Raw genomic sequence first — 16,670 nt, forward strand, 5'->3', positions numbered from 1 at the left:
TATGGGATTGCTCAGGCGAGAGCTGTAAAGAATACAGCTTATTTCGACGCCTGAATATTTAAGGGAAGCCTTTGAGGACGGACTCCACCATGTCGAACGCTTGCGCCTGGGGCAGTTAAACCTGCATCATTCCCGGGCGGCCACCGATGAAGCCATGAGACTCCTTGAGGAGTACATACTCGAGGTCCTCTTGGTCCAGGAGCCGTACACGTTCGGGGGTAGAGTGGTCGGCTTCCGCGGGGTGGATGTTATTCATTCTCGTAAGAACGGCTGCTCTCCGCGGAAACCCGGACAAGAGTGGTGGTCCGGGTATATCTGTGGCGACATACCAGGCGTTCCTGGATACTCTGTTTCCAGATGCTCCGGAGGGTGAAACAGAAGTCGTCATCAGGGCAGGTGAGACACCATTCCCTGACGTGCGTGCTGTGGATCCGGTAGATATAGACCGAGCGGTATCTCGAATGACACTGAGAAAGGCACCGGGGATCGACCAAGTTGACCCGGATATTTTCTATCGTCTGCTCCCTGTCATAAGCGAGCCGCTTGGCAGGCTGTTCTCGCGTTGTCTAAGCTGTGGCTGCTTTCCGGTTGCTGGAAGGTGGCTTTGGTGAGGCTGCTCTTAAAATCAGGAAAGGATCCTAGTGAGGTCAGTAGTTATCAACCCATCAGTCTCTTGCCGGTTATCGGTAAGTCGCTGGAAAGGCTGGTTGTGGAACGGCTCTGGGAGGACTTCGATATGAACTGTTCTAAATCGAGGCCGGTATGACTTCATGAAAGGGTTTGGCACCGAGGATCGCATCTTAAATGCTCTTGCCGAGGTGGAAAGCGCCGACTGTAAATATGTTTTGGCAATTTTTATTGACGTAGAGGCAACATTTCCTTCCCCTTGTTGGAGTTCTGTCCTCTACGAGTTGTAACGCCGCAATGTTCCCTTAGCCGTACAGGTCGTAGTACGTAACTACTTGTTTAACCGCCCGGCTCTGTTTAAAGATGCGCACCTAATTGGGGAAAAATCCGTCACCAGGGGAAGCCCGTAGGGTCCGTTCTCGGTCCCTTGCTGTGGAACCTGGTCTTTGACGGATTTCTGGGATTGACATTCCCAGAAGGGGTCGTGGCCCAGGCTCTCGCTGATGATTGTCTCCCATTAATTCGTGGTAACTCACGACGGCAGCATCTAGAAGCTCGAGCGCAGGCGGCTTTGTCAACTGCAGATGGCAGGATGGACATGGAAAATTTAAGGATTTCTGTGCCTAAGACGAAGTACATGCTTCTCAAGAGTGCTGAAAAATTATCGTACAGTCGTAACCCCCGCATTAAGTATAAACATTAAGCCTTTATATATTAAGTATAAAGGCTGCGTAATCAGCCGAGTTAGAGTTCATAAGTACTTAGGTGTTTTGTTTGATGAGAAGTTGTTTTTTAGCAACCGCATTAAGCAAGTAGCGGCGGACGTCATCTCAGTGATGCACAAATTTAGGAGGATTGCTCGGCAAGACAGTGGGTTGTCGGGCCGTCAAATGTACATGGTGTACCTAGGTGTCTTTGAAAGCATGACTACTTACGCGGCGCCCGTTTGGGCGCATAGGTTGGATATGAATATAGCACTTCTTCAAAATTTAATTTTGAAGAAATTAAATTTTTAATTTCCAGCGCAGAGCATTAATTGTATGCACTGGTGTTTTTAAACAACCTCCTACGAGGCTACCACCGTATTGGGAAAGGCCCTCCCAATCGATGTAGGCCTTCCCTCTCAAAAAAGTTGTGATGAAATTACATAATGGTACCGATAAAAATGTGATGCCAACTTATTACAGTAAATTGACAAATACACAAGTACGCCTTGCATCATAAATCATTAGATTTTAGGACAGATTTGGTTACAGATTTTTGGCTTTTTGTACTGAGTCACTGAATAGTCACCGTGCTAATTTAATCGCATGATAATCAAACAGTTGTCCTGCGGCTACTGTAAAGTGCCAGGGCAAAAGCCAATAAAATTTTTAAGTTACATTTCCAAGGAAGAAAGGAAAAAGATATTAAAAATGAAGAGCAGAATGAACAAACTATATTGAGGGATATCATGCCTGAACTTACGTGCATAATGTCTTCATCGCCTTTCAATAAGCCACCAAAATTCGGAATACAAAACACTATATCTAATAAACCAGATAATGCTACACAAAAATCCAGTATATTCCACGAACTCTTCAAGAAGTTCTGAAAATAAGAAAAACATAACTGCTCAAGGTGATCCTTCACTTATCAAAATATTTAATATACTAACAACAAAAAAAAAATGAAACTAGATTTCATGTAAGGGCAGAGATTACAATGCACATTAAAAATATAAACAGAAATAAAATTTTAAATATTTTAATCTATGGTATAGTCTCATTAATTCATAAATGTTTTAAAAACAGAAGTAAAGATTATTAAAGACGTTGAATTACATCTTTTCAGATGTAATATATAACAATAAGTGAATAAAAAGATAAAATTTACATCAGTCATATTTTATCAGTGTAGTGATATGCCCGCTTGTAAACAACTATTTCTTCCAATATCTATTGTTTTTTTTTTTAAATTCCCAACCATGTGTTGTCTGAATAATTGCATATGAATATTAGTTGAAGTCTGCTGTATTAATATTTCTAAAGTGTATATCAGCACATCAAAGAATTCTAACAATTTTAAAAGGTTTGTTTTTTTATCTTTCATGTAGAACAATTTTCTGCAGTAGAATTTTGAAAAAGATCAACAAGAATTTATTTTTTCTTAAAACTGACTGGATCTCTTATTGTTACTCTATAATTGAGATCGACTAATCGGATCTGAATAAAACCTTTACTGTTGGAAAGCTTGTTTGTCAAATGGAATGGAAATCAAATGTAAACTATTCCATGCATTGTCCTGCCCAAAATATATTAATTGGGATTACCGGAATGTTTAGAATAAGTTTTTAAAATTCAAATATGGGCTGTCAGATCTGAGTTTGGCATCTACAATAAAAATCATGTAGATTGATGTTAAGTAATATAAATTTTCTAACATATTCATGTATTTATAATTATTCATGCGCTATGTTTGCAAAAAGAACCTATCAATTATTTCTAAAATGTCAAACCAGACGAGGAACTATTTTCATGTAACTCGCCACGCTAGTTTTTTTTATAAGAAAAAATTTTTTTATGTTTCTGTTGTCAGTTTTAATAAATTTTTGGCTGTTGCAAAAGATCTTCTCACCGGTTAATTTCAAATTAAAAGACTTTCTTCTACAGAAACAATATTATTCTAATTGAACTTTTAAATAAGATAATTAAATATAATAAAAATAACCCTGAATTTTCTGCCTCTCTGTTTAACACATATATTTATTTATTTTTCTAATGTGTACGTTGCAGTCTGTACAACAGTGAACAATATGCAACCTCCACATGGCCCGATGAGATGAGGGTGATTTTTATGACATGTAAATGAGGCGTAGTCTTGTATAGACTCAGATCAACCATTCCTGAGATGTGTGTTTAACAAGTTAACCCGACCACCAAAGTACACCGATATCCACTGTCTAGTATTCAAATCTGTACAAAAGCAATTAACTTTTATTAGGATCTGAACCTCAGAACCTTCGACTTTGAAAATCAGCTATTAAACAACTGATTTGCAATGACAAGTTAACTAACTCACCAGGCTGGTTTATTTGGACTTAAACAATTTTTTTTCTGGTCTTTTGATAATTTTATAATTAATTACGTACTTTGCAATGCCTTATGATTTTCCATAATGATTTTCCATCATTTTCCTTGATTCATTAAGAGATATGCAAGAGAAGTTTATTTTTTTATAAATGGAGAGTAGCATACTCTCCAAGTATGCTACTCTCTCCAAGTATGATAATAAGAACATACCTGTTCTTATTATCTATTATTATTTATTGATTTAAATTGCATTTAAAAATGTGATGAGTTAGGATCCTAATGTCAAAAATATTTTTTTGATTATTTTCTATCGCAAATAAAAATTGAAACAACATATAATTTTAAACAACTTTTTTATTAATTTAACTTTTTTCTTAATTTTTTTTTAACTTTTATCCTGGGACTCCAAAAAAATTTATTCAACTTTTTTGTATTCTGTTAAAATTTGATGGAAAAAATTAACCTTTAATCTAATGCTATTTTTTTATATTTTGACTAGAGCATACAATTGTTTATGAAAACTTTTTTTATGCGTTGTTGCTTATATTGGCTCTCAAAATCTTGGATGAAATTTAATCCTAATGATCTCTGTTAAAAGTACTAAATATGTAGAAAAATATAAAGCAGTAAGGGGAAAAAAACTCTTTTATAATTAATTTTATAAATAGTAGTAAACCTATTTTCATGAGAAAAGGAATTCTTTCTCAGAAAATATTTTATAATGAATTAATCAGTTTAGCCTCAATTTTTTTAGGGGTCTTTTGAAATAACTTTAAATTATATTATTAAATCTAAATTTTGCCTTGACCTTAATTATGATCATGGATATCTTTATTCTTTTAAGGTTAAAGATTTAATATGTATAAAAACTTGGAACAATTTTAAACAAAAAATTTTAAATCTCAGTAGATTCACTATAAAAAAGTATACCGCTTTTGTATATCACTACAAAAGTTTACCCGTGTATTTTTTTTTTCATAGTTCTTATGTCATTTTTCTGAGTTTAAAAATTTCTTTATAAAGTGTAAAATGATTACTTATCCCTCAGAACTATTTTGCATTTAATATATGACAAAGGTATCAGATAAATCTCTTTTAGAATCTAATTTGTCATTTGACCTAAACATTTTTTAAAGCATGCATCACTACATGCTTTTCTACCGTGAACTTAAATATTGTAGATATTTCGTCAAAGTATTGCATACTGTATTCTCAGAAGTATTAATTCAAATCTGTCATATTTTGTTGATTTCTTTGGATTGTAAAATAAATCTTTTATTCTGATCAAAACATAACACATTGTGTAGATCACTTTAGGAACGTAGATGTGTTATACCATCGATAAAAAAAGGAAGTGACCCTGCAATTGCCTTGATAGATTGAGGGAAACCAAGGTAAAACTTGATCTGAACAGTGTCGCAACATATACAATTACTTATAAAATAAAAAATAAAAAATATTTTAAGTCTGTATTATTTCAGTTCATTAGTTATTTAGTTAGTATATTAAGTTAATTATCGGAAACATTTTTTAAACGGTTCATTAATTTATTAAAAATGGCACAACAGAAGCGTAATAAAGACCCTTTCTTGTAAGATAAAGTATTGTTTTAAGTTAAACAAAAACATTTATTTTTTCTGGTTTAATAAAAAAATAAATGACCTGGAAATAACAAATAAGTTGTATAACATAATGTAAGTATTTATCATATACATTATTTTGTATTATATAATAATAAATATGTCTTACGTGTCTCACTCATTTGATTGTAATTTGTATTCTGAGTTGGCATTTAGTCTGTTGTATGACCAGTTTCAAGAGAATTGTTCTTCTATGCGATAAAAGTCAATCTTTGAATCAGATAATTGTGGTAAACAGTCCTAATTTTCTACGTGTGCATTTACATACTCGTATGTCTATAAGGATTAGCCGAATGTCAATACAAATTAATGCGTTCACAAACTGTTTAGTGAGTGCATCAAGAACTAAAAATTAGGAATTGCTAAAAATAAGATTAATAAATTCTTGCTGTATTTTAAGATTTATTAAATTTTTTACTTTTGGGTGACTGATTTATAAATATCGTTTATATAAAAAATGAAATTCCACAAAGAAAAATCTATAAACAACCGTAAAGAAACATGTGGGATGGATTTCAAAAATGATTTCCTTCATTTTTTCCCTTGAATCTCCAGAAAATGTTTAATTACTTCTTTATAAAATGTATTTTGATATGTCTAACGTTTCTTTTTGTTAAAAGACATATTTGATGTGGTAAAATTGATGAAATGATGCAAATAGATTCACTTACTGCTTCCTACATCATAATGTGTTTCTTTTAATCTCTTCCGGTTATGCAGGATGCTATTCATTGCTAATAAAGTATCAGTATTGTATAAGCACTGTTTTGTTTACAATCTTGTTCAAAAATATAAGCACAAATATATTTTTTATTTCACTCTGATTATTTGGTATGTTTGTTATTGCGCTATATATTTATTTTTGTGAATTACTCTAGCTTATTGGTACTTATAAATACACGCTCATTTTAGTCTATAATATTGACACCTTTGTAAGTTTATGTACCAACCCACCTACATAGATCTTTATAGGTAGATAAATGATTTGAATACCAAGCCACCTACCAACACACCTAATAAATGATTGAATCTTGCCTTTTAATTACTCTCTTTCCTTGTATTTATATTACGTATGAAATGCATGTCTGATCGTGTTGAAACTTGATGAAACAATTGACTAATAATGGCCGTTGTAGAAGAACAGTAATACCAAGCAAGAGGATGGCCAAGGATATGGCAAGAGGATGAAACTGCTAATGGTGATAATAATAATAATAAAATTAAATAATGATTTTACTTACAATACATTTAAATGCTGTTATTTTTAAAATGCATTCTACAATATAGATTAATGAGAATATCATGTTTACTATAATATAAAATAATCCAACCTGAGCTTGTTTTGTCTGAAAAAAATAAAAAAAACCTTAATTAAGTAATTAAAAAACGGTAAAATTGATGAAATTTGTTTGTTTATGATTTATGGTGATATTAATATAGAATGATGAATTTTAGTGACTAACAAAGCTAAATTTAAAGTTGACAAACATTTTTTACAAATACTTTCAACTCTTGTTTTACTGTTGCTATCATCTGCAATCACCGTTACTGTTTTGTATTGCTACTTCAACTAAAGCGGTGAAAATGGTGTTTTGTTTTTCTTTATTTAGGATAAAACGCATTTCAAAAGCGGTCAAAATGTATGTTGTATCTCAATTTTTCTCATTTGGCAGTGTACTGGTTTTATATGCTTTTATAACTTATAATTTTTAACTATGTTAATGTAAATCTGTAAAATATCTGGTTTGATTATGATGTTAGTGTCGCTTCTATAAACAAAATATTTTGATTAGTAAATCCATTCCTGTTAACTTCTATGGCTTTTGTGTTTTTATATATTTTTTTGCTGTGAATGTTTTATAGCATTCTTTGTGCACGGTTATTTATTAAGTTCTTCTATATGATCATCGGTTTGTATATAGATGTGTCTCCTGAAAAGTTGCCTTTTAATGACACAGATGCTCAATAGTTCTATAATTCATAGAACATCTCAGGGAGATGCATCCTGGAATTTTGGAAACTGAAGGGCTTGAAGTGAAAATGTAATGCCGATGCCTGAAGTTATATTTATAAATCATTTCATGTAAAGCCACCAAATGCTGTTGACATATTTATTAATGGCTAACAACAAAAACAGTTGATGTAATTTGTTTAAAAACTGGAAGGTTTTGTTCATGTAAAAGGATAGGTTCTAGTATAGTTTCAAACTCGGTATTCATTTTTTCGTTTTTTTCATCATTAAGCAGGATCATCGGCTAGGGTCATTAATCAATTGCTACCTGTACTCAGTCACTTATCAAACATAAAACTGCACCTGTTGTCATTAACTTGAAATATGGAAACCAGTTTATTGAGCTAGTGTAGTTTTTATCACTGGAATTATATTCTTATGTCATACTTTTATTTTCAAGTAATTCTGGGTAAAATTAGCAAGATATGAAATAAGTATGTTTTACAATGTAGTTTATCATCTTGTCCAGGACTCGTTACTTATTTGGAAGTTTTTTGTAAATAAATTTGCAGTAAAATTTGAGTATTGGTATGCAGAGGATAACATTAAAAGTAATAACATTAAATAATAAATTGCAGAAATAAATTAATTTCCTTCAATAAAAGACTAAAATTATTATTTATCCTGAATTAAGTAGTAAAACTTAGTTAAGCTGGCTTATTTTTGACTTTTTGTGAGTATAAGATTTGATTTATGTCATAGACTACATTTGTAAAGAAAAACATTGTAGAAGCAGTCCTAATAGCTTAGTATGTTCATGTACAAATATTACATATTTAATTTTTACTTATATATGGTTTTATGAACAAAGAAATTCGCATCTTTTAACCTAGAAACTAAACAGAAAATTTATCGGGTCATAAAAAGTTTTTTAGATCAAGACTGTAAGTTAAACCGGTTTTAATATATACAATTCTAATTTAATATTATTGTAGCTGCAGTGTATAGTAGAAATTAATAGTTTTAGTTTAAACTATTGCTATAATTCTTCTAACTTGTAAACAAACACAAGTGGTTTTGCTGTGGCCATAGCTTCTTCAAGTGTTTTTATTGAAATAAATGGAATAACATTAAAGAATTAAAAATTAAAAATAGAGACAATATGTTATTTCTCAATCATTTTATTAAAACTGAACCGCTATTATCAATTAATTACCTATTGAGCTAGTGGTGCAATTTAAAACCAATCCAAAACCTTTTAACTTTTGCATAATTTTTCTGATCCATTCATCCTTATCAAAAATCACTTGCTTTGTTAATATCTTTATTACTATTTTTAGTTATAATTTTTCCAGTAACATTGTTTTATATATATTGTAATTTATTTATAGTAATTAATGCTGTAGTTATAAAGCTGATAAAGTTAATATACTGGTTATAGTGAATAAGGAGGAATGTAAAGAGTAAATATTATTTTCAGATAAAAGAAAATTTCAACAACTTATACAAGATTCTACAAACACAATTAATGCTCTATTATTAAAAACATTAAAAATAAGTGATGGATTAATTAATGTAAAGGATAAAAGCACATACACAATACAAAATCCATCAGCACCGTATTTACAAGACTGATAAAAATACATAAAGAAGATTTCTAATAAGACCTTTAATTAACTATAAAATGCACCTTTCTATAATATTGCTAAATTTTTATCTAATTTTCTTAATGTAAACCTAAAATTAAAAAATAAATACAATGTTAAAAATGGCATGGAAGTAGTTAAATAAAATTAGAAAAAGGAGATATAATGGTATCTTTTGACATTAAAGATATGTACGCTAACATACTGGTATCAGATTAAATAAAATTAACTAAAAAATTACTCTGTAATAATAAAGTAAAAAATTTAAGTCAAATAATATTATTACAATCATGTTTAATCACAATTATTTTTATTTTAATGGAAATTATTATATACAAAATGAAGGTTTGACTATGGGTTCACCGCTCAGAAGTATTATGTCTGAAATCTATTTGCAACTCGTGGAAGATATAATAATATATCAAATTCGTAAAACATATAAGATAAAATTATGAATGAGATATGTTGATGGTATTTTTGTTATTTATAATGAGCAAATGAAAAATGAACAGAATATAATTTCAAATAAATTAAATTCTTATCGCACAAACATAAAACACATACTGAAATGGAAGTAAATAATAAAAACAATTTTTTAGATAAAAATTACTAAAAATAAACATAAACTGGGTTTGTATCTATATAAAAAAAAACAATAACTCCTATTGCAACAATAAATAATAAATCTATAATCTGTTTCCAAAAAAGATTGTCAATATATAATAGCGTGTTTTATAGCTAATGGTTACTTAGATAAATAATTATTAATAAAATAAAACAAAAATGTAATAACAATAAATTTACTATTTTAAATAAAATACATATTAAGTATATTAAATATTTTCTGATTGCATATAACAAAAAATGATAAAAAATTTCAGGATAGCATGTAAAATGGATAACAAAAAACTAAACAAATTTATTAATGTAAAGAAAACCACAGTAAATCAAGATAATAAATAAAAATTTACAATAACCTTGGATTTAGTAATGATTGTGACAAATTTTGTATTGATATGATGAATAGAACTATTAAAAAAAGATCCAAGAACACTCAATTACAGAAATATTCAAAACAAGTAAGATTATGCAGAACATATAAAATAACATATTTGATAAAATTGTTAGTATAGAAATACTAGAAATAAGTTATGATAAATATAAAAAGACAATGGCACTGTAAAAATGATATCTAATTAAAAAATAGTAATAATAAACATATTATTATCAAACAGTTGATTTTTGATAAGGATGAGTGGATCAGAAAAATTAAAGAAAAGTTTACTTCTGTATTAGTTTTAAATTGTACTGCTAGGTCAGTATTGAAATATATCGATAATAACAATTCATTTTTAATGAAGTGACACAGATGAAGATATTTTTTTCCGGTTTTTAAATTTTTAATGTTTATTACATTTATGTCAATAAAAATACCCGAAGAAACTGTTGCTACGGTGAAAGCAGCTAATGTTAGTTTACATGATAGAAGAGTTATAGAGTACTTAAAAGGGAAAAAAAATTCTATTTTATTTATAATATTAATCTACTGCCGAGATGTTTATATACAGTAAAACATTTATTAATATTATTTTTCTTAAATCAATCCTTTTAGGAATAATAATAATATTAATATTTTTACATGTACTAGTAAAAAATATCATTAGTTCAAAGCGATTTTAAATTTTGCTATGTGTGTGTGGTGTGTGTGTGTGTGTGTGTGTGTGTGTGTGTGTGTGTGTACACACACATGCACATCTTTCTGCCATTCAACATGTAGTTTCTTATCTTTCTGTAATCATTTTTACATTTTATGAACCTTTAATTTTTTACTTTATTTTTTAATTTTGTTTTATTTCTCATTTTTATTTTGTTTCCTGTATTTATTTATTTATTTTACAGCAAATATTTAGCCTACTTGTAATATTCAAGTACAATAATAAGTACACACATAAAAGTATTTAAACGATAAATGTGTAAATAATTTATTATGATGGCTCGATGTTATCCATTTCATTTGCTCCCTCAATTAAACTCTCATATTCTAAGTTCTTCACTACTATTGTCATTATTCAAAATTTTCATCCTTTCAGATTGCATGTCCATTGCTTTGTAATACTGTTAACCTTGAACTTTTGAAAATTTTCTTCTTATAACCATTGAGAAGATTTATCAGTCTACCCGTCAGTGTTCAAATGCAATGAATGAATGTAAAACTCAAAACAAAATAAAATAAAATATACATACCTTTCCTACTGTAATCCTGAATTCTGTTCAAATGTGCCACTCATATAAAGCAAATATCTTTTCTTTTTTTTTTTTATAAAAATTTTCTATTGTCTTTGATTTTCTTCTATCTGAATCCCATACTCCTTGATTTTGCACAATGTTTCATAGTTAAAATTAAATTAAATTCTACTTTTGGCTGCTCTAACTTAAAAACTCGTATCACACTTCTCAACATAGGAATTCTGTGATGGTTTTAATGAAATTTATATATTATTTTTTTTGTCCACATTGTTCAAAATATTAATGTTTTTTGTTTGTTTACTCTTGGACAAATTTTGCCATCCTGCAAAATTTCTGTCTGTTTTCTATAAATTATTTTTCCTCCATCAACAATTTCTTTAATGTGTGAACCTTTATTCTGAAAAGATTAGCCACATGACCCTGAATTTCCAAAGGTACTACTCCAGAATTTTTATTGGATATATTTTTAAATACATTCATAATGATACATTTACTTTGGCTTCTAAGTGCCACTTTATTGTTTAACACACCATTGACTTCAGTTGCAGCATTTTGATCTAGATTTAAAAATACTGTTTGTTGTAGTATTGAAAAATAAAGTATTGTGCCTTGCTCTAATATCAAGGCACAGTAGGTATGACATCATCAAACAATATGAAGTTATTGAATAGTGAACATAGTCCTACATTGCATAATGATTCACTCCTCTCTCCAATATGTATTCTTACTTTCATTACACTTACCTATCAACATCGACACGTATCCAGAGGCGAGCAAAATTAACTATTGCATGTCAGCTAACTATGCTTAAAAAACTTGAAACTTTACCATACACCAACAGTGTTTACCAACACTGTTAAGTGCAAAAAATGAATACATCAAACAGTACATGCATGCATTTGACTCACTGATTTTTCATTATTACTGTAGCATACAGAATTACTCCAATGGCTATTAAATGATGTCTTATTTGCATAGAGTATTGTTAAAAACCCACTCTCACAGGTTTTTTCTTTTTTTTAGAAGTTTAATCGTTGTGAACTAGGATTTTTTTTTTGAGTATTCTAGAACCAACATTAGCTATAAAATCAAAAGTTATAAGCTATAAACTAATTTCTTATTTAAAAAATAAGATGACTGAAAATAAAACTTACATTTAGTGTAAATGACAAAGCATTAAGGATAATAACAAATGTAATAAAGTTTTTAAAATTAGAAGACATTACTATATCCCATGCTTTTCTTCTTATACCTATATTTGAGATCGGTATATATTTTTTCAACGGGCTATGTGTGAGGACATAATTAATGCAGTCTTCCTAAAAAAATAAAATAAAAATGAGTTTAAAATTAATTTTGTGAGAATGTATTTACTGATATTTAAAATTTACTTATTTTGTATGAAAAATCTCATGCAAATAATTCACAAAATTCAAAAATACTAAAAACACATACTTATTGATTAAAAAATTGTTAAAGAAATTCTGTAACTTCTTTGTACACCAAGTGTAACGTACAATTACCTGATGGTTCTAATGTCACATTTACTTAAATTAATGGTCTGATTAAATTTTTATTAAATACATGTTATCTGCAATTATTTCTAGGTTATGTCCGTGTGCCTTATGTGTTTTCATAAAGAAGATGGTTTATTAAAAATTCTTTTCACTTAATGAAAAAGGCAAAGATATCAAAAGGCTTTAAAATAATATTCATATAGTCAAATAAATGACCTATAAATTAAATTTATGAATCTAATGATTGAAGTTTTCTTCTTCAACAATGTTTTTTTACATTTTCAGCAATTGTTTAATAAAAATGAAATATGAAAATATTCTTTTTAGTTTTATCCTCTTAAGATGGTGTAAGAGTATATCGTAAAGTATGTTTTCCACAATATTTAAGTTAGCCTTTGTGCCAAATTTTTATATTCTGTTTGACATATTAAAAATATCATTGGGAATTAAGGATTCATGTTTATGGAGGTGAATAGAAAAATTAATTTGTTGTGGTATCTTATTACCTAAAGGAAAGTCATATTTCAAGTTTCTACCTCCTGCAATCTTGACACACCTTTTCATTATATATTTAAAACAACCTCTACAGGGCTGCTAACCAGAATAATTTTGGCTTAATATTTCCAAAGACCATGTGGAAATAACTGCCAAATTTCTTATTTTTAGATGTGAAGGAAATAAGAAGAGGAATCTTTGGCACGATACAAGACGCTTGATTTTTAACTTGCGCCTTAAAGACCTCACAGCCATCTGTTTGATGTCCTCATTGTAGTTGTAGGTCGAGCCTGGCCTCATTCCATGCATTAATACAGCGGTTAAAGATGTATTCCATAATTGCTTTCCCCTAATAGCCTGTGACTTACTACCCAGAGAATTAGTGATGTAATAATTAGTAAAGGATTTCCTATTTATATTTTATACATATAACATTTTTTAAGCTTTATTCTTTCACGTAGTAAACTTCTTTTAGATTTTATTCAAATCTTACATTTTTTCTGTTTTTACATCTTCAGGAAAAATTTCACTAAAATTTAACATGTAACATTTTGTAAGAGTTCTAATTAATCGATATATATATTTTTCAAAAAAGTACATAAAATTCAAATATCATTTTCTTGTCAAATTAAAAAACATCTTCACTATAGTTTATATCAAAATGATTATCTATAAAGAATTATTTTTATTTATAAAAAGTAAATTCCATTAAGTTACTCATATTAAAAAAAAAACCAGTTATGTTTAGATACTATTTTTTTCCCTTTTTTTAACTGTACACTTTTTAAACTATTTTTTATTATAAGTTGCAGAATTAACCAGGTACTTTTCAAAGTACAGCTTTTATGTACAATTATATAAATCAGTTGCCTGCATCATTAGTCATTTTATAACTTGAATTTTGCAGCCCATTATCATAAAAACAATTAGAAAGAGATCATTGAGATAATTTTACAGTGTACAAAGCCAGGAGTATACGGAAGTGACCCAAATTGTTCTGTTCGAATGTGATGAGATTTATGAGAGTTGCACAATGAGGTTAAGTATTATTATAAAACAAAAGAATTCCAGAAGTCAATATCTTGTACGTTTTGTTCAGCAAGATACATCATAACATTTTTTGCACATTTCTCAAAAACACCAGAATTTATTATTCAAACTCAGGTCATAAAATCCATCTAATGAATACTGCAGAACACATGATATTGTTTAGGTCATTTTTTGTTGTAGTTATGAGAGCGGTGGTATGCTTCAACAATGAAGACTGTGTTTTTGATTAAGTCTTATCTACAGTCACGTAACAGAGCAACATTTCAAATTCTTCTTCCCTGTAGATTATAAGAAATTTTAAAGAATTTACAAGATGTTTGTTCTTTTGTACTTCTTTAAGCATTCTGGGTGCATCATGTGAACACAGTGTTTAATAATTCAAGTGTTACGTGAATTTCAAACAGTTTAGATCGTGAGATTTTACAAAACTAGAGAGAGTACAAATATTATTAAACGTCTGTCTATAGAAACTTGTTCACCAATCCTATATACTAACTCATTGTTCACCGAACATGGTCATAAAGTTTGAACTTCACTGTATACATTCTTCTGGCCTCTTTACATCTAAATCTGACTTAATCTTGCTGTTTCTTGTAGTCTTTTTAGTTTAAAATTTATAAATCTGTCGATGAATGTCAGTATACTGTATAGAACTAAGATAAAAAGGGAATTACAGACCAGATTTTCACTCAATAAGCTGCTTTATTGATTTAATCAAATTAAACTTATTTAATGCCAAGTTACAACCCTAAAAACAAAACAGACTTCGATGAAACTTTCTATCTTGATGATGAATGAAGAAGGTGCTGCACATGCTCAGAGACTATTTTCTGGGAAACCATCATATTATAGAAGGGATTAGGTGGCCCCGACTTTATATAATATTTTATAAGCTTAGTGTACAAATAATGAGCAGAGAACAAATAATCTGATCTGTTCCACAGGCAGCTGCCCCTTAACGCATTACATCAAGGATTAATCAGCTAAGCAGGACCATGCATCCTCGCCTGGAGCCAGTATGGTTTGATCTACAGTCGTATAATCCACAGAAAAGTTGAATAATGAGAAAGAATCACCCGTAGAGAAACTACCGCAAAGACAAAAAATTCTGTCAAAAGAATAGTTTCAGTTTCCTTCTGATTGCAGGTGCTCATCACACCCACACCTATCCAGAGAAAAGGGCATTTTATCTGGAAAAGTAATGGCAAATACTGACCAATGATTTTACATAACAAGCAGAAATTAATGAGCTGCCTGATCAAAAGGAACACCTTTATTTCTTAAAGGAACACTTTCACCTTCACCTTTATCTGCTGTTAAGGCTTAACAAAATTTTAAGATTCTACCTAACTAGAAGGATTAAATGAATAAGTAAAAAACATTAATATTTACCTGATTTTTATCTAATCCATTCTTTTTCAGTTTAGAATTTCTTACTTCACAGTACGTAGTAATTACTAAAGCCATAAATAATTTCACAAATATAAAACTGAATAAGATTAGATAAATGACAAAAAATATTGTTAACGGTATATGGATCGGATCAGTTCCATTAAGTGGATTAGTTCTGTCACTGAAGTCTGTTATAAAATCCATTATTCTGAAACAAGAACAAATAACCTATAACATGTAAACAATAAATGAGGTTAATAATAGGTTTATGAAGCCAGACATATTGTTTATTGAATTAAAGGTAGCGGGTTCAATTCCCAACAATGAAATTTGTGAACCATTTTTCTAAAATCCTCTAACACATGAAATAATTTTTTATTAAATGCAAATTTAATTTAATTTTGTTTACAAAACTATTTCTGAGTATAGTCTTTCTAAATTTTATATCAGTATCTATTATCGTAGATAATTTTCTACCGATACTGGTTAACATATTTATAATTAAGAATAAAACAATCAAAGTATTATTATTTGTTCACAAACTTTTAAGCTTGATTATTTCAAATTCATTCTCTATGTCATTGTATGTGCATGCACATGCAAGTGAGTAAACACGTGATGACCAGGCAGTAAAAGATATTAGTGTATATGTTGTGTAAGTTGATGGACATTAGTTTATATACTTCAGCACTAGCTTACAATGTAAGTCTGGCTGAATCGTGTTTTATTCAGATGGATACTTCCACAAGTAACAAAATAATGAGAGGTAGGTAAGAGTTTCCCTTAAGAAAGACAAAGCCTATTTCCAAATATCTGTGTAGTAACCGAAGGAAAAAAACTTTTGAAGAATTTATTTGAACTACACTATTTTCTTTAGGATTTGTTTGTTACTACAGGATGAATTCTCAATATGATGGGAGTGGTTTGAAACACACTTTTCAACTTGGTAGCTTTAATTTTATTCTTAGTTCTCTTATGGGCAGATATTACCTTCTCACTACCCATCTTTATTTTTTTATCCTTTATTCCTTCCT

The 16,670-nt window shown here is 29.5% G+C and overlaps 1 protein-coding gene across 3 annotated transcripts in view; it reads right to left on the reverse strand.

The window, feature by feature from the left end:
• LOC142327343 (voltage-dependent calcium channel type A subunit alpha-1-like) overlaps window positions 1-16,670 on the reverse strand; it is a 149,482-nt gene that overhangs the window by 32,693 nt on the left and 100,119 nt on the right. For all 3 annotated transcript variants that reach the window (XM_075370297.1, XM_075370298.1, XM_075370299.1), the window contains exons 21-24: window positions 15,637-15,844; window positions 12,337-12,501; window positions 6,580-6,684; window positions 2,095-2,217 (exon numbers count right to left, since the gene is read on the reverse strand). In XM_075370297.1, the coding sequence (XP_075226412.1) occupies window positions 2,095-2,217; window positions 6,580-6,684; window positions 12,337-12,501; window positions 15,637-15,844 (601 nt within the window). The remainder of the gene's footprint in view (window positions 1-2,094; window positions 2,218-6,579; window positions 6,685-12,336; window positions 12,502-15,636; window positions 15,845-16,670) is intronic.

The sequence above is a fragment of the Lycorma delicatula genome, chromosome 7 (genome assembly GCF_047948215.1).
Source record: "Lycorma delicatula isolate Av1 chromosome 7, ASM4794821v1, whole genome shotgun sequence".
Classification (NCBI taxonomy): Eukaryota; Metazoa; Arthropoda; class Insecta; order Hemiptera; family Fulgoridae; genus Lycorma; species Lycorma delicatula.